The sequence below is a fragment of the Grammomys surdaster genome, unplaced genomic scaffold, assembly GCF_004785775.1.
Source record: "Grammomys surdaster isolate TR1022 unplaced genomic scaffold, NIH_TR_1.0 125606, whole genome shotgun sequence".
Taxonomy (NCBI): Eukaryota; Metazoa; Chordata; class Mammalia; order Rodentia; family Muridae; genus Grammomys; species Grammomys surdaster.
Window position 1 is genome coordinate 1,472,863 of NW_021620449.1, and position 24,412 is coordinate 1,497,274.

The window sequence follows — 24,412 nt, forward strand, 5'->3', positions numbered from 1 at the left end:
AGGACAGGTCTTTGGTCAAGAGTGTACAAGTAGTGCTCCCCTGCTAGAACCTCCAGTCAAGCTCTCATTCTATCCGTGCTTAAATTACAAACACTGAAGCATCAGGAGAGTGTTGAACAGTTTGTCTTCCTGTTAAGGAAATAAGCATATTACTCTTGACCATAGTGGGTCTGAGCAAGTTCAGTGCAGTTTTCTGGGCCTCTCACATGTCCTTCTCAGTGTAGAAGTTGTAGCATAATTGTGAACTGCAAAGGACCAACTTCGGGTTGGAGAGAGGGTTCTGTGAGAAGGGGTGTCTGGGAGCAGGAAAAACAAAGTCAGATCATAGGTCCAGGCTGGCAGCCTCTGTCCTGCTTTCTCTGAAGATCTCCAAACTACTCTCTCTCTCTCTCTATTTTCTGCTTGACACAGTTCTCTAAGGAATTCTCTCTTGATATTCTAAAAATTTCTCTGGATAGCTCATCTCCTGCAATCATAAGCCCAGTCTTATTTTACATATCAATCCAGGCCTTTACTCCAGGTTCCCTTTTGATTGTCCTGTGAATGAGCATCCCCTGACCCAGCCCTTTGATTCTTAGGAGACAACTGGTACTTTTTTTTTTTTTTTTTTAGCATTGCAAAATAATTGAGAAATCTGCCTTCCTCAGTTGGTAGCTGGGTGGGATCCCATGTGGGAATTACCATTCTGACCATCCCTGGACCTGAGTTTGCTCTGTCCCAGGCTGACCTTGAACTCAGGGATCTGTCTGCATTTGTATCTGCCTGTCTTTGTATCTGACAAGGTGGTTCACAGGGCAGATGCCTCTGTTCCTTCAGAACTGTGAAGCTCCTCATACAATTCGTATTGCATCCTTATTGCAATTCATACTGCATTTTTTGCATGATTGAGAAATTATATATTTTTGAATTTATGTTTTTAGGATTCTTTTCTACAGCCTTGAGGGCTGTCCTGGAGGTCACAGCATTTACTATTTTGCTGAGATATTAGCCACACCTTTGTCTCCTGGACTCATGCTGTCTCTGATTATCATAGAGTCTTTAGTATTACCAGAGAAGACATTCCTCGGAGGAATGCGAAAGCATGTATATTATTATACAAACCAGCCTTATGCCCACAGCAACCGTCAGCACTGGTGGAGGAGGCCTACACCCTGCTGGCTCTGTTCCAGGGGTAGGAGGAATCATGTCAGGCTGTCTCTTACACATGGCCAAGCTGGACTCTGCAGAACAGGCCTGAGGATGGTTCTGGGAAGGCTGGACCCTGTACTTCCTAGTGCATCCCACAGGAGGCTCATAGTGACTTTCTGTGTTACCAGTGAGCTCCTTTGGTGAGCCTGGTTCTTTTAAGGTTGCCCTCCACAGTATACCTTACTAGTGTCCACAATACTGTAATCAGTTATTGCTTTAGATTGTAGGGCTATGGTCTTACCACTTTATCATCTTGTTCTGTATTAATTGACAAGAATCTTCTGTATAAAACTTTCTCTCATTTGTTAAAACTGTTGTTCCTTCCCTACTTTCTTTCTTTGCTTGGTACTGAGTCACAACAATTAACAAAGCAGCTGCGTTAGTCACTTGTAGACATTTGTCTTTTTCTCATTTTTGTGTCCAGTTGAAGTCCTTTTTAGCTGTTCCTTCATCTTTTTGGACCCAATTCCATTAGGCTTCGAGATGTCTTATGTCTGGCAATACAGAATGTTGTGGGCAGCCTTGTGCTTCTTTTCCAGCCCCTGCTGGGTTGCTTATTTCTCAAAGATGCTCTAGTTCATGTCAGTGGAATTGGTATTTGGTAACAAGAATCCAGAATCTGGGACCTGGGATTTTCACTATTTCTGGGTAGTCATTGATTTTTTTAGACTTCGGTAACAGAATGAAGGAAGTAAGTATATTTAAAAGTAGAATTCTGAGGCTATAACTCAGTGGTAGAGTGCTCATAAGAGTCATGGGGTCAGTCCCACAGCAAATTTTAAAAGACAGCAGAATGACAGTTGTCAGTGCCTGGGGTGAGAAGAAATGGGAAGTTGAGTGTGAGTTTCAAGGGGTTAAAAGTTCTAGAGATGAGAGTCCCAGCTATATGAACATACTTACTGCCAGGGAACTCTAGCTTAAAAATTGCTTAAAGTGCTTTGTTTCCTGCTGTGTATGTTTTACCATAAAAAATAAAATAGAATCTTTTATAGTAGAAAAAGTCAAAATATAAGAACTTTTCGTATTTCATTTTAACCTAATTTTAAGATTATAAGAACTTTGCTTAATTCTTGAATTTTATATTTAAGAATGTTATACTATGATGTAACTCTGTCCGGCTCTGACATCTTTGCCACTACTGTTCTCTTTTGGGATCTGGACATTTATGTGCCCTTTTTACTGTCTTCTCTTTTGAAACAGACCTTGCTTCCAGGACTTGCAGGACCCTCTGGTGAGACAGTAAAACCCATGACAGGTGTGGCTTCCTCATCTACGAGTGGAAGTGGTGACAAGGTCTACGCTTACCAGATGGTCCGTACAGACTCCCGGGACCAGAAGCTTGATGCCTTTCTGCAGCCTGTAAGCAGGCTTCTGCCCAGCCAGCCCCAGGACCCTGTCCAAGGGGACAAGACAGAAGACTCTCCTGAAAAAGCCATGCAGAAGGATGAGGAGATGTCTGAGCTCCCAGGCCCCGCTGAAGCAGCTGCTGAGAGGGAGAATTTGGAGAGGGAATCAGTAACAGAGACTTCAGAAGCGGCAGCACAGAAAGCGGCACCCACTTCCAGTCCAGGCATCTCCAGGTGTGGCCTCCTGAGCTCCTCACTAAAACTCTTCTAGCAGGTTCTCCACAAATCAATTGCGCCTTTTCCTGCTAGACTGGGACAGTGCCACGGCCCTGTTTACTATCTGCATTTGACAGTGGCTCACATGGTTTCCTGTGAGAGTTCTTAAATGTCCACTGTTTTATGTTTCAGTTAATATATCAGAAGGAACCAGAGATGTAGCTTTTGTTTTTAATAAAGCCTTGCATCATAGATTACTGAAGAGAGAAGCCTAAAATGGCTCTTCCATCCTTGCCACAGCTGCTGCTGGCCCTTTCAGAAACAGCCTAGTTTACAGGATTCCTAGTATATGAGCTTGTGGGAAAAGAATTTGTGAAAGGAGCTGTAGTCAAAAGATATCATTTAACTTTGAGCATTTCTAGTGCATGCTCTACAAGTTTGCAAAGTCTGGGTCTCTGGGAGACTCAGGAGGTGGCCAGGCTTCATTTCAGGAGCCGGTATTGACCCTAGTGCTCAATTTAAAATCACTTGCCCGAGGTGCATGTTCTCTCGGAGGTGTTAGCAGGAACTCTGGCATTGTGTACTTGGACATACTTCTTAACTCCAGTTGGTCACTCCTGTATTATCTAAGCAAGACAGCGCCCCAGCAAGTTTTTCCAGAGAATACAATGATACGAGTATTTTTCAAGCATAGGTACTTTATTATCTTATTTAATGCTCTTACCCTGCCAGGGAAACATTTTATTTGTTCCTCATTTGGGGAATTAAGTGCTATTTATCACAGAGTAGTCAAAAAACTTTAAAGCAATAATAGGGTTGTATTCCCACTGCACACGAGATGATAGCCTGTGTCTCACTTGCCCTCTTTGCAACACTTTAGCCACATGACTCATGGCTGGTCTGAACTGGCTCAGCTTCCATCCTTTTACTGGCCTTGGTATTCCTCATCCTAGGAGCCACTGGGCTCTTGTCATTCATGTCTCAGCCCAAGTGTCAACTTTCCCAAAGGCTTTTGTTTTAGTTACTTTTCTATTGGTATGAAGAGAAAACATGACCAAGGCAACTTTTAAAAGAAAGCATTTAAGGCCTTCCACAGAATTCAGAGGATTAGTCCATGATCATCGTGGCAGGAAGCATGATGGTAGGCAGGCAGGTAGACGGGCGGTTAGGCAAGCAGGTACACAGGAAGGGTAGTCATGGTATTGGGACAGTAGTTGAGAGACTACATCTGATCTGTAAGTTGGAGACAGTCAGAGACAGAGAGACTGGGACTATTGTGAGGTTTTGAAACCTCAAAGCTTTCCCCAATGACATACCTCTTCCAATAAGGGCTTTCCAAATAGTTCTACCAACTAGGGACTAAATACTCAAGTATATATACAGGCTATCCTCATTCAAACCAACACATTGTCCAGACTGATAAAAGATCCCTCTCCTCTTACATTCCCTTCCGCCTTCTTATGTGGCCTTGTATTCTCTTCCTAGCATGTGCTACTATTAAAAGTCTTTTTCTTGGGCTGGAGAGATGGCTCAACAGTTAAGAACACTGGCTGCTCGTACAGATGGCCCAGGTTTGATTCCTAGCACCTAAAACCTGGTGAGTCACAGCCATCTGTAACTTTACTCCAGGAAATTCAGTGCTGTCTTCTGATCTCTGCAGGTACCAGGCATACACATTGTACATGGACATACATTCAGACAGAATAGCCATACACACAAAAGAATTACACAATTAAATGTGATTTTAAAAATCTTTTTCTGTTGCTAACTTTTCCACTAGAAAGTAAGCAAGAGGACTTCCCCTTCACAGTGTGTTCACTGCTGTGCGTCGTTGGTGCCTATCGTGTGAGATGGACGGGTGGACGGGTGGGTGGACGGACAGACAGACAGATGGAGGGCTGTATCATGGAATGATTCATGAATTAATGAAGCTTCACAAGGTCAGTTTACTTGTTCAAAGCCCTTGAGATCTGAGGTTTGTCAGATAAGTAGTGTGACACAGAACAGTGACTGGTCTGCCACAGCACAGCTGTGTAGAGATAGCCACTGGCAGAGAGAAGCTGCTCCTTTCTCCAAAGTACAACACTTACACTTAGCTGAGTTAAAAAATAAAACAGAAGAATAATGACCTGTCAGTTCTTTTCTTCACTGCAGAAAGAGACATCGGGAGGACTCCGATGTGGAGATGCTGGAAGATGATTCCCAGAAGGAAATGACAGCTGCTTGCTACCCTCGGAGGAGGATAATTAACCTCACCAGTGTTTTGAGTCTCCAGGAAGAAATTAATGAGCGGGGCCATGAGAGTACGTAAGTGCTGAGATCTGCCTGGCGCTGAGTGAGGGCTTTGGAAATACAGAAAGCACCCAGGTTGTCGGGTGGGCGTGGCCATATGCTGCACGGGAGAGCTCGTTTCCCTTATACAGAAGACAGTTCTCTAGAGGAAGAGAAGGGGGAAATGATTATTGATTTTAAGCAGAATTATCTGTTTTTTTTTTCTATTAACAGAAGGGGTTAACTACAAATGTCATTGCAGAAATTTCTGCTTTTTTCTGTTATTGCTAAAAGCAGCATTGTGAGTGAGCAGCAAAGTCCTTATCCTACCAGACAGGGGTGTGCATAGCTGGGGGTGACAGGGCCTGGACTCCATTTCCACTGTGTTACCTCACTCTGTAACTCAGCTGTTTTGTGCCTCAGAAAGCAATACTGATTTGTCCTAGAAGATTACCAGACTAATTAGAAGAAACTAATAAAACACTTGTTAAAAACATGGGATATTTCTATATCCTGAAGGCTGGTAAGTCCCTGTCATCCTCAGAAATAGCTTTTGAGAATAGTTAGGTGCCAAACTTTATCCTGGTCCCTGTTACTCGAAAACTAGCTGAATGATTTTAGGAGGATGGGGTCGGGGGTGTAAGCAGGTGTGTAAGGAGACTGCCCACACCTTAGGAGGTATTACTGTTCTAGTGTAGGGCAGCGTGCAGGCTCCAGATGGCAGCTCTGCTTGAGGCTGTCATCCAGTCATGACTTTTCTGGTTTCATCTGTCAGGAATAAGCCCTAAAGCCTACAGCATGGCTCCATGGGTTTTTACCCATGAGTTTTGCACTCACCACAAGGCTTGACAACCTGAGTTTGACCCTTGGGACCCACATAGTAGAAAGAGAACTGAAAGTTGTCCTCTAATTTTCACATGTGTCCTGTGGCACATGCATGACCACACACACACACACACACACACACACACATACATACACACATGGGGTGGGGGGTGCAGGAGGAAGGGAGGGAGAGAAGGAGGGAGAGAGAGAATAAATCAATTTCAATATTTTTATAGACTATAAATTATGACCATCTGGGTCGTAATCACCTTGTTTGAGACGGTTTCATTATCAGCTCAGGCTGGCCAAGGGCTCAGGGTAGCCCACATGGGCCTGGGTTCTCAGCTCTGCTCCTGCATGCTAGAGTGGGATTGCAGGGCTCTGCACCACACCTGCCTCCTGGATTAATTTTTGAAGAGACTGTAATGCTCAGGAACAAATCCCTGCTGTCTCCTCTAACCCTGAACCTCCTCACATAGCTGCTCTGTGTCAGCCTCTTCACTTCCTGTCTCAGTCACCAGCATCTGAGCTAACACAGGAAGGGCCCAACTTTGTCTTCATACATTGCTTCATGTCTGTCAGTCTGTCTTTGTCTCCTCCACCCCACCTCTCTGTCACTCTGGCATGTAACATGCAGTGCACCACACCTTCCTGTGACTGGGCTTCTGCCCACGGTACATGTTGCCAGTTGGCTTCTGATTTTTATTTCCATGAAATGTGCTGCGGTTGTTCTTTTCTTGTATTATCTTCCAAGCTGGGAGCTCTTTAAGTCCTAGAAGAAAGGTGAGGTGTTGTCTGATTTATTTAGCAGCCCTCTTTAGTAGTTTTTACAATAATCTTCCTTATCCTCGGAGGTCAGTGAGGACAATTCCAATGATGTTTTCCACTAATAGGCTGTTTTCAGTGCAGGTTAAAATTGTCTATCAGTGTGGTCAGGCCTAGAGTCATGCTGAGGCTGAGATGATGGCTCTAAATGACACACACACACACTCATTCATTCATGCACGCTGCCTCACTTAATTCTCAGGTAGTCTCTGGAGAGACAACATGTTCCCCCTCCTGTTTTAGAGATTAGGAAGTGAAAATAGAACAAATTTCATGGAACATCTGAACAATCTAAAATTGGCCTGGCAAGCTTGACCTTGCATTTAGTCCCTACCACTCTGAAAACTGAGGCAGGAGGATCACTTCAGCCTAGGAATTCTAGGCTAGTCTGGACAACATAGTGAGACTTCATGTGAAAACAAACAAGCAAACAAACAAACAACAAAATAAAAAATGAAACAAACCAAAAGACAACCAAGAAGAGCTAAGCATAGTGAATTGTACTGGCAGTGGCTCTGTGGGTAGGATCACTTGATATTAAAATGTGAAGTCAGGTCGGCCCATTGATCTTTGGTAAATATTCTGTCTTGGATCAGAAGTTGACACTATTAACCTAATCGCAGGGACTGTTGAGCTACCTTCAGCTGGTTACTTGTAGCATGCTATCAGTTATATGCTATGCAGTGCCTTGCCCCTACTTGTGGTGGTAGGTGAGGGACATGGGGTTGGCACAGATTGTTTAGTGAATCCTGCTTTTCCATCAGGCAGAGTGAAAGAAGCCCTATGCCAGAGAGAAAGGCAAATAAGCAATACCCTACTGAGCCCCCTGAGACGTGAGGGGCTGAGTGAGTGCATCTATTACTTCAGGCAGTGGCAGAGGCTCTCAAACAGTCCAGTGGGGAATGGGGCTCTACATTAGGACTCCTCCTTAGATGAGCTTTATTTATTGGTGCTGAGAATATGTCAAGACCCACAGTCTCAATTTTGAAGTAAGTTATATATGGTTTAGCTTTGACATAAAAGAAGGATTTTTTGTCTGTTTTGGTCTTTGTAGAATGGAGGAAAGCACATAGGAGAAACTGAGGCTAGAGGAGTGTGTCAGGTGGGGTAAAATGCAGTCCTTGAAGTCCTGTGAAAAAGGACCTGTGCTGGACCAGCACACCTGGAGTCTGCTCTCCTGCTAGCCGAGTCGCACGCCAGTAGCTGGAGATGGGTAGAGAAGGCCATGAGTGTTCCTCTTGGAAACTCTGACCTCGTTTCAGGTGGGCCAGTAGTCCAGATTACTTGATGTTTGTCAGCTTTAAAAACAGTCATTTCTGCCTACATAGACCATCCTGTAAAGACATGGAGTTTCCAGTGGAGAGGGGGGAGTCACTGTTGCTCATTCCATAGATGAAGACAGCAAGGCTCTGTGAGGGACATCGTTGCAGAATGTATACCACAATGAACTTTCACAAGCACATCAGAGCAGCAGTGACAAGTTGAGTTCTGTTTCCTCAAATTCACGTTTCCTTAAAACTCCAGGTTGATAATGGTTTTTCTTGGGTATTGAAGGTAGCAATCTTTTTTTGTTTTGTTTTGTTTTTGTTTTTGGAGACAAGGTTTCTCTGTATAGCCCTGGCTGTCCTGGAACTCACTCTGTAGACCAGGCTGGCCTCGAACTCAGAAATCTGCCTGCCTCTGCCTCCCAAGTGCTGGGATTAAAGGCGTGCGCCACCACTGCCCGGCTGAAGGTAGCAATCTTATTTTATGATTTCTACTGTTGAAAATTGATCCATGAATCATGTTTTTAATACTCATGGTCATCCCTGTTTTCTTTCTGAGTTCATTTAAGTGTTCTTTTGTCCTCATGTCTTCTCTTTGCCTTTCTGGGCTGAAGTGTGAGAATGTCTATGGGCCCACTGACATTGTCTAGTGTGTTGTCTGCCTTTGTTTCAGCAGCAATCAGTTCTCTGCATTAAGAAGTCCTACCCAGTCTTCTGAGATGTACTTGACATTTGCAGTCGTGTCCTGCTCAGAAATAGCTCAGACCCTCAGCACTGACCATGCTCCTGTTCTCTGCTCTGTCTCCAGTCTGCAGGCCTTGCAAGTCTTCTGTGCTTGGTTCTCACTCTGATGCTTGGGTCCTTGTTTTTCTTTTATAATAACACACACACATTCTCACACAACACACACACTTAAGCACCATACATTCATACCACACATACACATATACGCACTCACACTCACACAGCTGCTACTTATTAGTACTTTATCTTCTGGAATTACTTGGAGCCTGCTATTAGTTTAACCCAAAACTCTCCAATAGGTTCTCAGGTAACCCACCTTTAAATCATTCGAGGATAAGCTGGTGACTGCACTCAGGATGTCAAGGACTTCTCTCCTTTCTTTACTGTCAACACAAAGATGGCAGGTGGTTGAATAGACATGGGTAATGCTTCCCTTTATGTGAGGGGTGCAGTTCTTGGAGTCTCAGCTCCAGCAGTGGGCACTGATTTGTCAGGCTCCCCACTCCACACGGTTCTTACCTTGTCTTTTGTACACTGCCACAGCCTGTAATGCTGATGTGCCCACTCTGCAGAAGCCTTGCACTCTTGGGCAAAGCTGGCTTCCTGTCACATCTCTGCCTTCCCACTTTGCCTTTCCTTTTGACTCTTAACCTTTTAGCATCTTTTTTTGTTTGTTTGTTTTTAATTCAGTTTACATCCCCGTCACAGCACCCCTCCCTTCTCTTCCCAGTCCCACCCTTACGAATCCTTCCAGTCCCAGCAGGACTAGGCACATCCTCTCCCACTGAGGCCCAATCAGGCATTCGAGATAGGGGGAAAGGGGTCCAATGGCAGGGAACAAACACTGAAATGGCCCTTCCTGACTTGTTAGGGGACCCACATGAAGACCAACTTGTCCATTTGCCACAGATGTTAGGGGGTCTAAGTCCAGCTCCTACATGTTCCCTAGTTGTTGGCCCAGGCTCTGTGAGGCCCCATGGTCCTAGTTAGTTGACTCTGTAGGTCTGGTTTCTATTCAGATTGTATAAATCTTTCCCTTTTAGCATTTTAAGAGGTGGATTGTATGTCATTCCGTATTTGGTTTCTTTCAACAAGACCTAGTTGATGCATCTTTGCTTGTGCGGTGCTTGAGGTATAAGAGGTCTTTAGTATGATTCCATTACTCACATGGTTTTGTCTGTTTCTAGCTCTCCGGGAGATGCTCCGTAACCATTCCTTTGTGGGCTGTGTGAATCCTCAGTGGGCCTTGGCACAGCACCAGACCAAGCTGTACCTCCTCAACACTACCAAGCTCAGGTAAATCTATGTGTGAAAGCAGCAGAGCCACCAGAATAGCAATCTCTGAAGATAGGTACCAGTGCTGGAGGGTGGAGGTGCAGGTGAAGTGGCTGGAAAGGATATAGTCTTGAAAGTCACAGATGTGAGTTCAAATCCAGGGTTGACCTTTTCCCATTTACATGATGGGACATTTCTATTCTGTATTTTATGTATCTAACCTATACATAGGTTAGTAAGCCTCAATTTGATTGGAATTTTGTGGGGATAAATAACTTGAGAAGCCCAACTCTTAGCTTAGCACTCTGTAAACACTGGCTAAAGACTAGATGTTGAGGGCTTTGTGCTGTTAGAGATCTGGTGTCTCTTCTGTGCAGCAGAGTTGTGGAGAGGCAGTAAAAGGAAGCCCGTGCCTCTCCCTGGCATGGGAGTGCAGCACAGGCTTCTCTTCTAGCCACAAAAGTCAGAGTGTTGCACAACATAGGAAGGGCAAGCCCAGTAGTGCCGTTTACCCTGTTCAGATCTTCACTGTTTCCAGGGACTTTATTTAGATCTAGTGCATCTAGAGCTTGCAATAAATATGTCCTAGAATGGATGGGTATATGGGAGGATGCCACCGCCTTGTGTCCACTATCATTTATCTACTTGGGACTCCTAAGTCTTTCTGTGACCTCGGGGTACTTCTTGGTCTTCTAAATAGAACAGACACTGTACACTGCATGGACATGGTACATGAACTACAAATTTCTTTGCTTTCTCTAATCTAGAAGCAGCCCCCGTCCTAAAGCTCACTAGTGGTTTGGTACCTGCTCTGGAAATGAGGCTGATTTCCTTTAGGGCCTAGTGCTGAGTCCCATTGCGCATTCAGCTTGTTAGCTCTCTCATTTCTATGACCAAATATACGGTGAGAAGCAACTCGCGGGAGGATAAGTTTACCTGGGCTCCATTTTTGAGGAGATGCAGTCTGTCGTGGTGGGAAAGGCATTGTGGTGAAGTGCCTCCTGGCTGCCATGGGTAGAGCATGAGTCCATGGGCTCATGACCTCAGCGGTGCAGGAGCAGGGAGCTCAGGCCACGGCTAGTTCTGCCCTTACAGCCTTGCTCTGTTCGTTGCACCCTGTGGTATAGTGTTGGTATTCCAATCACAACAGTGTTCATGAGCTGGGGGGTTGGGAATTCTTCTCTCCCAGCTTTGGCTTTTCTAGTGTGTGTGTGTGTGTGTGTGTGTTTGTGCGCGTGTCTGACTTGCATGTCTCCACAGCTCACCTATGTGCAGCTTCTTTGATCTCACAGTAGCAGCCAAGGCTAGAACCCAGACTGCAACGTCTTACTGACATGACATCCCTAATCTGAAATCCAAAATGATTTAGTGTAGCAAACCCAGATGGGGATAATATGGAAGAAGGAACCAGTGAGCTCCATGCCCTCTTTCACGGCTCGTGCCATCTACCTGGGTCTAGTCTCTTCTTGTCCCTAATATTTAGTCTTCTTAGTTCTTTCTCCATGCTAAACTGCACCCACATGTACTTTGTTTACATATTTATACTATAGGCTAGGATTTGCATATGAGGAAGAACATGTGGTTTCAATTAGTAATTCAGTATGCCTACTTAATAGCTGTTCTTGGATTATTGTAGCCAGTGCAACATACTAACTCAAATATCAATGCACTTCCAGACGTGGGGTGTCTTAGTTAGGGTCTTACTGCTGTGAACAGACACCATGACCAAGGTAACATTATAAGGACAACATAGAATTGGGGCTGGCTTACAGGTCCAGAGGTTCAGTCCAGTATCATCAAGGCCAGAGCATGTCAGCATTCAGGCAGGCATGGTGCAGGCAGAGCTGAGACTTCTGCATCTTCATCTGAAGGCTACTGGTGGAAGACTGACTTCCAGACAGCTAGGATGAGGGTCTTAAAGCCCACACCCACAGTGACACACCTCCTCCAACATGGCCACACCTCCAAATAGTACCACTCCCTGGGCCATGCATATTCAAACCATGACATGGGGCAAGCACCTGCAGTCCAGCCCTTGTGAGGCATAGGTAAAGAATGAGTGTAAGTTCCAGATCAGGCTACATAGCAAGACCTTTTCTCCTACTCCCCCAACCCCCAGTCAGTGCAGGATAATTCTGCCTTCTGATAATTCAGGAAAACACTGCCCTTCCTGTGCTCCATAAACGTTTTCACCTCCACACTGTTTCTGTGGTGCTGAGGGTAGAGCCTAGGCCTTCATATGCTAGGCAAATACTCCACCCAATGGTGGTGAGTGGTTGAATTGTCTCTTCCTTAACTGGGGGAATGGTAATCAGTGTCTTAAATTTGATTGCCTGTGTTTGAAACCTTTTACAGCACTAGGGAGGAGATGAGCCAGGTTTAGCATTTGAACTTGTCTGGGAAAGATGGCTGCAGAGTCCTGGCAGGAGTCAACACTAGGAATCCCAGTCCTTTTAGGAGGACCTCCTTAGCCAGGCAGCAGCATTCTTGTCCCGCTCTGCCCTTACTGCTCGGCTTCAGGCACAGATTCATTTTTCTTAAAATCTTTAATTCTTACTTTCAGTGAAGAGCTGTTCTACCAGATACTCATTTATGATTTTGCCAACTTTGGTGTTCTGAGGTTGTCGGTAAGTTTCTCTCCTCCTCACTTTTGAAACTGCACCTGATCATTTCTCAGAATATGAACTATATGGTCATATCCTATTCAGCAGAATGTTAACTTTCTAAGATTTGTTAGGAATGTCTGTTTTTCTACATAAAGGGTTATTATATTGAACTAAAGGCAGTTGTCCTTCTTCACGCCTAGTTGGGATGCCCACCCTTTGTCTTCACAGCTAGCAATCTGGGGCTAACTACAGTGGCAGGAATGGAGACCTTTCTCTTGTTCTGATCTTGAGGGACTGGATCACACTGTTGAGTATGCTAGTGGCTGGGAGCAAATTTTTGTGGGTGTCCTTAGGAAGTTGGGGAAATTCTTTTTTCCTTTTTAATTTTAGTAATAGACATTGAAATTTTTTCAAATGCTTTTTCTTCCTCTAAGATAAGAGTTTTAATTTTTAGACTATTAATATGGTGAAATACATCAACTAGTTGCTATGTTGAGTTAAGCCAATCTTGCACTCCTGGTGTGAACTGTGCTTAGTTACGTTCCCAGGCATCATTTCCTAAAGTTGTATTTATGAGTTTTGTGTCTTTGTTCATGAGTGTTACTATGAGTTGTTTTAGTAGAAGATAATGTGGACCTCAGAGGAGTTGTAAGCTCTCCTTTGCCGTTTTTCTGGAAAAGTTTTGTAGGGTTGTTATTATTTACTTATTGTTTAGAACAGTCTGGGTGTGAAGATTGAGTGATAAGAAATTTGTATTAAGATTCAAGTTCTTGCTGTGAAAGGTTTTAGGTTGTCTCTTTTGTTCGTATGTGGAGGCCAGAGGACAGTGTGAGGTGTTGTTCACGTGTGGAGGCCAGAGGACAGTGTCAGGTATTGTTCATGTGTGGAGACCAGAGCACAGTGTGAGGTGTTGTTCACGTGTGGAGACCAGAGCACAGGGTCAGGTGTTGTTCACGTGTGGAGGCCAGAGGACAGTGTCAGGCATTGTTCATGTGTGGAGACCAGAGGACAGTGTCAGGTGTTGTTCACGTGTGGAGGCCAGAGCACAGTGTGAGGTGTTGTTCATGTGTAGAGACCAGAGGACAGTGTCAGGTGTTGTTCATGTGTGGAGGTCAGAGCACAGTGTGAGGTGTTGTTCACATGTGGAGGCCAGAGGACAGTGTCAGGTGTTGTTCACGTGTGGAGGCCAGAGGACAGTGTCAGGTGTTGTTCACGTGTGGAGGCCAGAGGACAATGTGAGGTGTTGTTCATGTGTGGAGACCAGAGGACAGTGTGAGGTGTTGTTCACGTGTGGAGACCAGAGGACAGTGTGAGGTGTTGTTCACGTGTGGAGACCAGAGGACAGTGTGAGGTGTTGTTCATGTGTGGAGGCCAGGATAGTGTCAGGTGTTGTTTCCCAGGGAACATCACTTCATTTTGTTTTTTGACATTTTGTCTTTGAGACAGGATGTCTCACTAGTGCCTGGAGCTCTCCAGGTAGACTAGGCTGTTTGTATTTAGAGCTCCATCATTTGGGGGCAAGCCTCCTGGAGATTTTCCAGAAACCTGTAACTGATTTCTACTTTAATTCTAGCTTAGTTGAAAGATAATCATGAGTGTTCACACTTGCTAAGACTTTTTTCATGGCTTAAAGCATGTGTTGTCATCTGAAAAAAATTATATTCTTACCTTGTTAGGATTGTTTATAAATGTCACATGTATCACACTCATTGTGGTACTCAACTTGATTGTCACCATAATGACTTGTCTACTTGTCCTGCTGTTAAGAATGGGGATACTGAACCCAGCATTGATGAGGGGCCATTCTGTCTCTGTTGATGCTCTCTATCTGGACCGAGTTTGGTCTGACAGGCTTAAGCTTCCCACCTGATCCCTACATTCTTTCTCCTTCCCAGGAACCAGCACCACTCTTTGAGCTCGCCATGCTGGCCTTAGACAGTCCTGAAAGTGGCTGGACAGAGGAAGATGGCCCGAAGGAAGGACTTGCAGAATACATTGTTGAGTTTCTGAAGAAGAAAGCTGAGATGCTTGCAGACTATTTCTCTGTGGAAATCGATGAGGTGGGTAGGGCCATCTGAATGCCTTTGAGCCATCTTTAAATTGATGAGGTAGGCAGGGTCATTTGGAGTTATTTTTCAGATAAGAGTCAAGTGCCTAGGTTGAGACAAAAAGGCTGGCTTCCCCTCAGAAGCAACATGTATCTATCATACATGGTATTTTCTCCATTTCTCATTTGCACTGGAGATCACACAGCCATGCTGTTCCATCCATCCTGCTGTTCTTGTTCCCAGGATGAAAGACTCTCCCAGAGGGAAAGCTGAATCCTTGTCCTTGCAGGCCACAGAGTAAAGGAAACTCTGACACTCGCTCCATTTCTTCCTCTTACTCTTGTTCTTTTGGGCTTCCTGTCCTGACATTTGCAAGCAGATCCAGAAGGAAGAGTTGTTCTCAACCACAGGCTCTTTTTAAATGCTTGCCTGTCAGCTCACAGTGTCCACCCTACAGCCTGCAGGACAAGGCTTGGAGAAGCACCAGAGAAATGAAACCTATCAGCTCTAGTGCCATTATTTCTTACCCTCTTTTCTTGGCCTTTTCCCCACAAACAGGAAGGGAACCTGATTGGATTACCTCTTCTGATTGATAGCTATGTACCACCTTTGGAGGGACTGCCTATCTTCATTCTTCGACTGGCCACTGAGGTACATAGCAGCAGATGCTAAGCAGTGTGTGTGTGTGTGTGTGTGTGTGTGTGTGTGTGTGTGTGTGTGTGTGTACACTGGAGGATTTGGAATCAAAAAGTTTAAAAAAAAAAAACCACCACTGAGGGCTCCATCAACCCACCCCCCTAGTCATCCCAGCAATACTTACAAGTCAGGTATTAGTACCAGAAAAGCCATGTTTCTTTTTACCTATTAAATCTGTGAACTGTTTAGAAATGAAATGTTAAAGCACTGGATTGATGCTTGTCTTGTATTGAATTCTGTTGACCAGGTGAACTGGGATGAAGAAAAGGCGTGTTTTGAAAGTCTCAGTAAGGAATGTGCTATGTTTTACTCCATTCGGAAGCAGTATATACTGGAGGAGTCAACCCTCTCAGGCCAGCAGGTACTGTGGAAATTAATGTACACTGGCATCCAGGACTGGGGCAGGTCTCTTGTACTTAGGGTATGGGACTTAAATCATGTCTAATCCTATCCGTTCTCTTTATATTGAAAAATTCAAACAACAGTCCAGGAATTTGCATATGATTACTGTTAGCTTTGAACCCCTGCTTCAGCCTCCTCAGTGCTGGGGTACAGTGTGTACCAGCACACCCAACTTTTTACAGTGATCAGCTTTTATTCATGAACATTCTTTCTTTCTGCTGGACTAGAATATAGACTTCCAGAATGATCTAAGAACCTGTCAGATACAGTGATGCATATGATATCAGAGTGAAAAGGAGATGTTAGGCCAGAGTGTTCTAAGCCAGCAGCTCTGTAGATACCACCGTTAGCACTTAAACCAAAGTCTTCAGATTCTAGTCCAGCCCTCAGTCTACCTGTTTCTCCCTACTTTGCACCTGACCTCTGCCTTCCTTACTAGGAAGACAGTCTCTAAAATCCCTCTCATAGGCCAGCCTGAAAACAGAGAGCCTGGTGGTTCTACTGCTTGTCACTATTTTCTGATAAGAGTGTTCACTCACATTTCAGAAGGAGGATTTTCAGGGCTTTACAGTGGTGAACATAAGTTAGCCTTGGTTCCAGACTGAAGCCCCAGGAACTCTCATCCTGTGGGGAAGGTGAAACCCACAAAGGTCTGAGCTGATTTAACAGGAACCAGAGGGTGGGAAAGAACATTTTTATGTGAGGCATCCAAGGCTGACAGAGAGCAATGGGGAGGCAACTTTACCCACCATGAGGTGGCAGACCAGCACTACTTTAAGACATCCCAGGCTTGCTGTGGAGACAAAGATGTCTTCCATAGGCCATGCTTCCTCAAAATATCGCTTCCTTTTGCTTCCTCACAAACATTGCTGCTTCTGCTCAGACCTATGGGATCTCAAGACTGTCCTGCAGAAGCTGCTTTATAAGCATTGGACAGCGAACCCATTACTTAACCCTGAGACCTTCCAGTGTCAGTGTGTGACATTATGTGGGGAGCTAAGTGGCATTTCGTGTATTTTCCAGAGTGACATGCCTGGCTCCACTTCAAAGCCCTGGAAGTGGACTGTGGAACACATTATCTATAAAGCCTTCCGCTCACACCTTCTACCTCCGAAGCATTTCACAGAAGATGGCAATGTCCTGCAGCTTGCCAACCTGCCAGATCTATACAAAGTCTTTGAGAGGTGTTAAATACAATCATAGTCACCATAGAGACTGCATGGCCATCCAAGGTGAAGCCATAGAACAGGACACTTGGTTTCCAGTACTCACTCTGCTCTTGCTCTGTATCCCATTGTTGGTGCTACAACTTAATGCACTTCACCTGTGGATTGGCTGCAAATAAACTCACATGTGTTGATATGATTTCATATAACTGCACATTGGAAAACTTTCTAAGATGATTTTCACCTAGTATATACTGGGTCTTAGAGTTGAAGATCCAAAAAGAAGTTTGAAAATCCCTGGGCCCTGAGGAGGCGTTTCTACACACACTCTTTAAAAAACTCTTGAAGTTTCCCCAAATCATGTTCTGATGTTTGTGCTCTAGAAATCTGCTGTCAGATACCAAGCTTCGTCAGCTCAGATTCCTTTAAAAGAAGCCCTGGGACAGCAATTTTTGAGAAGTCCACGTCCATGTCTTAGGTTTCCTGCATCCCATCCCTCAATGTTCAGGCTTAATTAAATCCATCTTAAAACTTTTTTAACTCCAGTTTTACTTTAAAAACAAAACAAAACAAAAAAAAAAAACAAGGCCAGACACTGTGCATGTCTTGATCCCAGCACTTGGGAGGCAGAGACAGGTGGATCTACGTGCTTGAGGCCAGCCAGGGCTACAGAGTGAGTTCTAAGCAAATTGAGACTACACAGCGAGACAAAAAAAAAAAAAAAAAAAAAAAAAGAAGAAGAAGAAAAAGTCTAGAGCACATATGGCAGTCTTGTCAGTTGACTGGATTTAGAGTACCTAGGAAAGATGCTTGGTTGGGCATGTCTGTGAGTGCCTCCTGAGCAGATAACTGGTTGGGGAAGGCTTATCCTCCAGTTGGGCAACAGGAACCACTTCTAATAGTCTGGGTATGAGAAGACTGCAAGAAAAAGTCCACACCTGCCTGTACCCATCCTGATGCTGCCGTCAGACTCTTACATCTTTGCCTTCCAAGGTGGACCTAGTACCAAGACTCCAGGTTTACAAAAGGGATGTGGGAAAGTTGGGAGTTCAGGCTAGGGGAGCTTTGGAATATTGTAAACAGAACTTAATGGACGATTCTGTGGGGGTTTAGGAGAAATGCAGCCAGTGAAGGGCATGGCTCATGTGGATTGAGAATGAGAACAAGGACGGGAGTGGGATCTGGTGAAGGCCAGCCTCTGCCTTTTCTCTGACCTTGAGTAAGGCTGACTGACGGTAATGAATTAAGTTGTTTGGCAGAGGCAGTTTCAAGACAGCTTAACCTTTGGGTGGTGGCATGATTATCACTGTGTTTATTGAGGTTGGTAATGACAATTTAAAATAGATAAGATGAAAAATAGGCAGTCCAAAAAATCAAAAATCAAAATCAAAAAAAAAATCAAGAACAAGGAGGATGAACACGTTTAAAGTTGCAGAAAAGGAGAGTGCAGACAAAGAGATGAGCACAGCTAGAGAGAGACCTTAAACTGTGTACTGGGCAATGGCAAAGGTGACTTGGGTGTCAAGATTCCTCTCACCAAAGCTTCAGCATGTATATATGCAAATTCACTTGAAAAGTGTGACCAGAATGCTATGTAAAGTGGTTTGGGTTTTCTGCTTGAAAACCATCTGCCAAATCTTTCCCGTGAGCTCTGCCACACCTTCTCTGTCATTCACGATAGACTCTACTCTTAAATTGTGAGTCAGCAAAAATTGGCTTTTTCCTAAACCAAGGCCACCCTTGATATGGCCGCTAACATTGGGGAGCCTTCCTTTATGACAATATTACACCCCAAACTGACAAATGGTTGGTAACTTGAACATTTACAAGAGTCTAGGATGGCTGTGAGTTAGCCCAATGACGGGATTATTGTAGGTCCACTTCCCAGGGGCCCACCCAATGCAGCCGAAAAGGAGTGCGTGGTGCTGGGAGTGGGTGCAGCCTACATGGCCTAAGACAGGGCTCTCACCCTCCTTTCACCCACATCAGAGTCCCTTGACGTTGCCCATCGTCGACAGCCTAAAGCCTTCGACCATCGATGTGACTCGTCTCACATCAGTATTTTGGGGTTGTGAACTTGTCTAAGACCCCCCATAATTAGACATCCAAATTCAAAACTCACATAGTTGGGATTGAACATAAGACGCCTTCTCTAACTAAACAGAGAAGGGGGAGATGCCAGAAGCCAGGACCCTCGCCCTTACCCTTACCCCCTACCTTTCCCCACCTGCACAATGTCCTCTGAAGCTTGGCAACTGCAAGATCCTGCTTAGCAACTGCAGATAGACTCAAAGCAGAGTACCATGTCTTCTTAAGAATAGCAGGGAGACCATAACTCAAGCAGTGTACCATATCTTCTGAAGAACTGCAGGTAGATCATAATTCAAGGCAGTGTACCATATAGACCATGACATGTTTCAAGGCACAGGCCAAGAAGATTTTGTACTTTTCCACCACCTGGACCCTCTTACCCCCTCCCCTTGTAAAACATGCTATAAAAAAGCATTTCATGTTCAAAAAAAGAAATAAAAAAAATAAATAAATAAAAAAGAAAGCAAAAAAAAAAAAAACAAAAACAAAAAAAAAAAATTGTGAGTCAGAATAAATCCATCCATCCCGACTTGTACAGTGTTTGGTCAACAATGAGAAAAAAGTTAGTTAAAACTTGGTATGTAAGACTGTTGGTTGGTATTGACTAGAGTGAGACTCTGTTACTATTGATAATCAAAGCTAATTAATTACTAGGGACAAAACTTAAAACCACCCTTGCCCAGTCTTTTAACTGGCAAGAGTTAAGTTAGCCCACTTAGTGGCTGTAAACATGCTTCTCTGCATTCTTGTTTGGAAGATCTTGGGGAAACAAAAAAAAAGTCAGTGGCCTCAGCAACTACTTTGCTATTCTCTGGCTATCTTTTTTTCCCTCCTGAGTCATTCTGTTTTGGAGTTACTTTGGAATTGAGGACTAACAGGACTAGTGAGAAATTATCTCTATGACGAGGGACCAAAGTTCCTCCCAGATAACACTCACAGGACAGATTATCCCTCAGAATGAGAAACTCCCCACAATGATGAGCCTACACTTGAAGAGGGAAATAATTGTCATAGAAACTATCAAGAGATATTGGCAACCACTTCTCCAGAGCCTTTCATAGGACCTGAACTGAATTACCTGTCAGACCACTGGCCTGGCCAAGACAACTTCCTTCATCAGCAATACACACCTCAGCTAGCTATCTCCTTTCTTCCTTCTTTTGAACAGTTAACACTTGGAAAATTAATTTGAGATTCTGAGACCTTTTTGTCTCTTCCTCCTAACATGACCATATGAAATAGCTTCACTATTCAACTGTGGTAACTTGCTGGGGTGGGTGGTCAAATCTAGTTCATTGGGAGTTAGCCAAGGCTTTTTCTCTAAAACCAATAATAAAAATATACATTATTCAGTGCCCAAACAAGCTACCTTACTATCAGCCTTCCTCAGCAAAAATACAACACTCAGCCCAAAGACAAATGCCCAGGATTTTAAAGTAAAATACAGACCACAGGATGCAATGAAGAAGGTTCCAAAGAAAACAATTTATCTTAGTGAAGAAATAGAGCCATTTCAATTGAAAAGACTAAAACAAGGGCAAGGGCCAGGCAGGGCTCCTCAGAGGGAAAGTTTGGGAGCCCAGGAGGGATATAGGCTGAGTGACATCAGTGGAAAGGAAGAGGTTCCTTCCAGGTATGAAAAGCTGGATAACCTGCTTGTAGCTGAGAGATGTTAAGACGGATCTGCACTCCTGCCCTACCCTTAAACAGCTGTTGCTCCTATTAGAAGATGCACAGGATCTTCTCAGCTCAGGATGTAATTTCCATATTCTAAAAATGAAGGGCCATTGACTCTAAATAAGGGACAACTATCATTCACTTGTGAGTTAATTTTATTATCTAGTTCCAAGGCTAGATTTATTAAGAGGCTTTAATTCATTAGATTTTTCCTCAGTATAGTTTCTTTGTAAACACTTCAAGCTACAGTAATCATTCCCATGAAACCACCTTGATTCTGACAAAAGAGAATCACAAACCCTATAAAGTAGTCACAGTAGGGGCAGGGGTATCTTGAACTGGGCCCTTTAAAGATGAAAGTTCTTAAGCATTGTATATTCTGGAACCAGGCGTGAAAGTACCTGCCTGGAATCCCAGCACTCAAGAGGCCCAGTGAGGATGGTTGTGAGGTGGAGACCAGCCTGGGCTACATAGATCCTTTCTCTCAAAAAAGTAGAAGAAAGTTCTGTACTCCAGATTATCTCATCTTGAGAAAAGAAAAGCAAGACAGGACTGTACATGGTTGCCATGACTTGTCCTAAAGGCTTCTTTAACGACTGCCCGCAGCCAGTCCTGGATGGCAGAAAGGTGTGTTTAATAGGCAGGTCCCCTACCTGCCTGCACTGCCCTCCCTCGTCCCTTGAGCTTGTCTGAGGTTTCATTTCACAAATAAGCAGCAGATGAGAATACACACAACAGCACAGTTGGTACGGAGACTGAGGACCCTACTCTTTGGAGTACAGGCTTGGACTTGCTCTGTCCCATGCAATGAAGTTTAATATACACTCCCCATAATGTTTTCTAACATTTTTTATATAAATTTAAATATCTTACAAAAAAAGGCTTTTTCCTCCAAACACAAATTTGAGTGAAACACAGACTCCCCACTGCTGAAGACATCCTCACTGAAATGTAATTGCTCTGGTAAGAGGAGTAGGAATCTTGGCCACTTGGGTCTCTGAAGCCTGTATCACATTGTGGAGAAGGCACTTGTGTTTTTGAGGTCTCCAGCAAGTGACTCAGTGCTCAGAATGGCCATCCTCCAGAACCCACAGCAAGGCTGCCCAAGTGCCTAGTCAGTGAGGCAGCTGGAAGAAGATGGTGAGAAAACGTGATTCTAGAAGGTTGAAAATAAAAACAGCACAGACTAGCACTCACTGTAGAAGTGAACTACAAACAAAATCCAAATCCATAAACCTGCTTCATTCTCATAAATTATAAAATACAAAGGTGGCTGTTTAATGACAAGACTCAAAACAGTACTTGAGGGGGTTTGTGTCAATGTACAAAAGAGTCAGTATCTCCCAGCAAGGCCCTCAGAGCAGCACCCAGATGGAAGGGCTGCCTCCTACTGCTGGGCAAGAAGGGCTGTCCTGTTGGCCTTCATCTTCTCTAGCCGCTTAGCCAGGTGGCTGTTGGTCATCTCCATCTCCTCAATCTTGTCCTGTGCTGTCCGTAGCTGGAGACAAAGGGCACAGTCACTTTATATGGTCAGAAGAAAGCCCAGAAACCCTTTCCACTTCTGGGAAACAGGAGCTGTGCTAATAGTGACAGCCATGTATGGAGTCCCCAAACAGCTGCCGCCTTCCTTAAGACCGATAGAGGCCTAAGGAATGGTGTTGAAAATTGTTTAAACCACAACACAATGTGTAAAAGCTGCAAAACTTAATGTCATCTGAAGCAAAACCCAAAAATACTTTTTTGTTTGTTTGTTTGTTTGCTGCTTTACCAGAAACGTCACTGGCAGCTACTGTGTAGACCCAAAGCCTGCATGAAGGGCAAGTGGCCCCATGATGCGTTTACCAAGTCTTCCTGGATTTGAGACCAGGATCTCACTATGTAGACGTGGCAGCCTGGAACTTACTATGTAGACCAAGCTGCCATCAAACTAACAGAGATAGACCTGCTCTTCTGCATCTTGAATGCTGGAATTAAAGGCATGCACCACCATACTTGATTAAAGTCAGATTTCTTAGATAGCGTGAGATTTTTCCACAAATTTTTGTCTTTTTAGGAATCTGTTCTCCAAGAAGTACGTTAACACAGTACCTCTCGCTGTAGTTTCCTCCTTTCTGCTTTCAGCTCATCTTCAATTTTCTCAGCGTTCTCAGCAGCAGTTTTGTACCTCAGCACCTGCCCCTCAAGCCGGCTGATCTGTAAATAGAGCGAACAGGCATATAGGGTTTGCCACCACTGCTCACAGCAAAGATGGAAATGCAGTGTCACTGGGCAACCGTGGATCCCAGGGAGGAGGACAGTTGCAGGCAGAGTCATTCACTATAGGGCTGATTTCCCATGTTAAGTCTTTAGGCTTATGAAATGTAATATGAAAGTTTTTTTTTTTCCTTAACAAGGACTGTTTTTAAATCCTCTATAGAAATATCTACAAAACACAATGATAGTTGTAAAGTACTGTTTGCTTTTTTTTTTTAATCAATACATATATTTATTTACTGTGAGCACACAAGAGGTCTATGCTTGTTTTGTGTCAACTTGAAGAGGAGGGAACTTCAATTGAGAAAATGTTCCCATAAGTCTGGACTGTAGGCAAGTCTGTAGTGTATTTTCTTAATTAATGATTGATGAGGGAGGGCCCATCAGATTGGGTGCCATCCCTGGGCTGGTGGTCCTAGAGTCTATAAGAAAGCAGACTGAGCAAGCCATAAGGGGAAAGCCAGTAAGCAGAACCCCTCCATGGCCTCTGCATCAGCTCCTGCCTCCAGGTTCCTGTCCTGTGTCAGTTCCAGCCCTCACTGCTTTTGATGAGGAGCTGTGTGTGAACCCACCCTTCACTCCCAAGTTGCATTTGGTCATGGTGTTTCAACACAGCAATAGAAACCCTAACTAGGACAGGATAAGAAGAGAACATGTGGGACCCAGTTGTCTCCTCCATGTACTGTATCTTGGAGATCAGGCTCGGGCCTTTAGATTTAGCAGCAAGTGTCTGTGCTATAATGTCTTGCTGCCTCAGTCCTTTGTCTTTAGAGCAAATGCAAAGCTGGATTACCCCACCAGGTGTTCTCTGAGTTTTTCAACTATAACAGAGCTTTTGAAAAGATCTAGTTGCCAAGGCACCCACAGAAACTCAAAGGTCTAGCCACTTTTATTCAAGAGGCTGAGAGGCATTTGATCTCATTTAGTGGCATTTAAACCACTCGGTGCATTACAGTTCTACTTACACTTTGTTCCAAGGTAGCTATGTCTTGTTCTGCTTTTGAAAGCTTGAATTTGTATTCACTAATTTGTCTATTGGCATCTCCTAAAACAGAAGATAATAATGAGTTAAACTCATCTCCAGAGACGCAGCTGTGAAGTAGCACACAAAGGAAGTGCAGTTCAGATTCTAGATGCTGTGTACAACAAGAAGCTCCAATATTTCTGTTCGTCAGTATTTCTAAGACCAAGAGTCAGAAGCAAAGTCCGTCTTTCCCTCTAGACCAGCAGTTCTCAACCTTTGCGTCTGACCCCTTCAGGGGTCACATATCAGATATCCTGTATATCAGATATTTACATTACAATTCATAACAGGGACAAAGTTACAGTTAAGAAATAGCAATGAAATAATTTTATGGTTGGGGTATCATCACAACATGAGGGATCACCACAACATGAGGAACTGTATTAAAGGGCTGTATCATTAGGAAAGTTAAAAACCATTGCTCATATAAACAGACCTTTGAGAAAGAAAGCTCACAGGGTGGCAATGCCCCCTGCAGTCTCTGGGCTCCCTGC

General features: G+C 44.1%; 2 protein-coding genes across 4 annotated transcripts in view; one reads left to right on the top strand and one right to left on the bottom strand.

Annotated features, from left to right (window-relative positions):
- Positions 1-17,097, top strand: part of Mlh1 (mutL homolog 1) — a 41,131-nt gene extending 24,034 nt beyond the window's left edge. For both annotated transcript variants that reach the window (XM_028787064.1, XM_028787065.1), the window contains exons 12-19: positions 2,389-2,768; positions 4,905-5,053; positions 9,868-9,976; positions 12,519-12,582; positions 14,457-14,621; positions 15,168-15,260; positions 15,553-15,666; positions 16,731-17,097. In XM_028787064.1, coding sequence (XP_028642897.1) covers positions 2,389-2,768; positions 4,905-5,053; positions 9,868-9,976; positions 12,519-12,582; positions 14,457-14,621; positions 15,168-15,260; positions 15,553-15,666; positions 16,731-16,898 — 1,242 coding nt within the window. In that variant the 3' untranslated portion in view covers positions 16,899-17,097. The remainder of the gene's footprint in view (positions 1-2,388; positions 2,769-4,904; positions 5,054-9,867; positions 9,977-12,518; positions 12,583-14,456; positions 14,622-15,167; positions 15,261-15,552; positions 15,667-16,730) is intronic.
- A 3,681-nt stretch (positions 17,098-20,778) lies between these two features.
- Positions 20,779-24,412, bottom strand: part of Lrrfip2 (LRR binding FLII interacting protein 2) — a 102,478-nt gene continuing 98,844 nt past the window's right edge. For both annotated transcript variants that reach the window (XM_028787053.1, XM_028787052.1), the window contains 3 exons: positions 23,860-23,939; positions 22,730-22,834; positions 20,779-22,139 (listed from right to left, as the gene is read on the bottom strand). In XM_028787053.1, the coding sequence (XP_028642886.1) occupies positions 22,029-22,139; positions 22,730-22,834; positions 23,860-23,939 (296 nt within the window). In that variant the 3' untranslated portion in view covers positions 20,779-22,028. The remainder of the gene's footprint in view (positions 22,140-22,729; positions 22,835-23,859; positions 23,940-24,412) is intronic.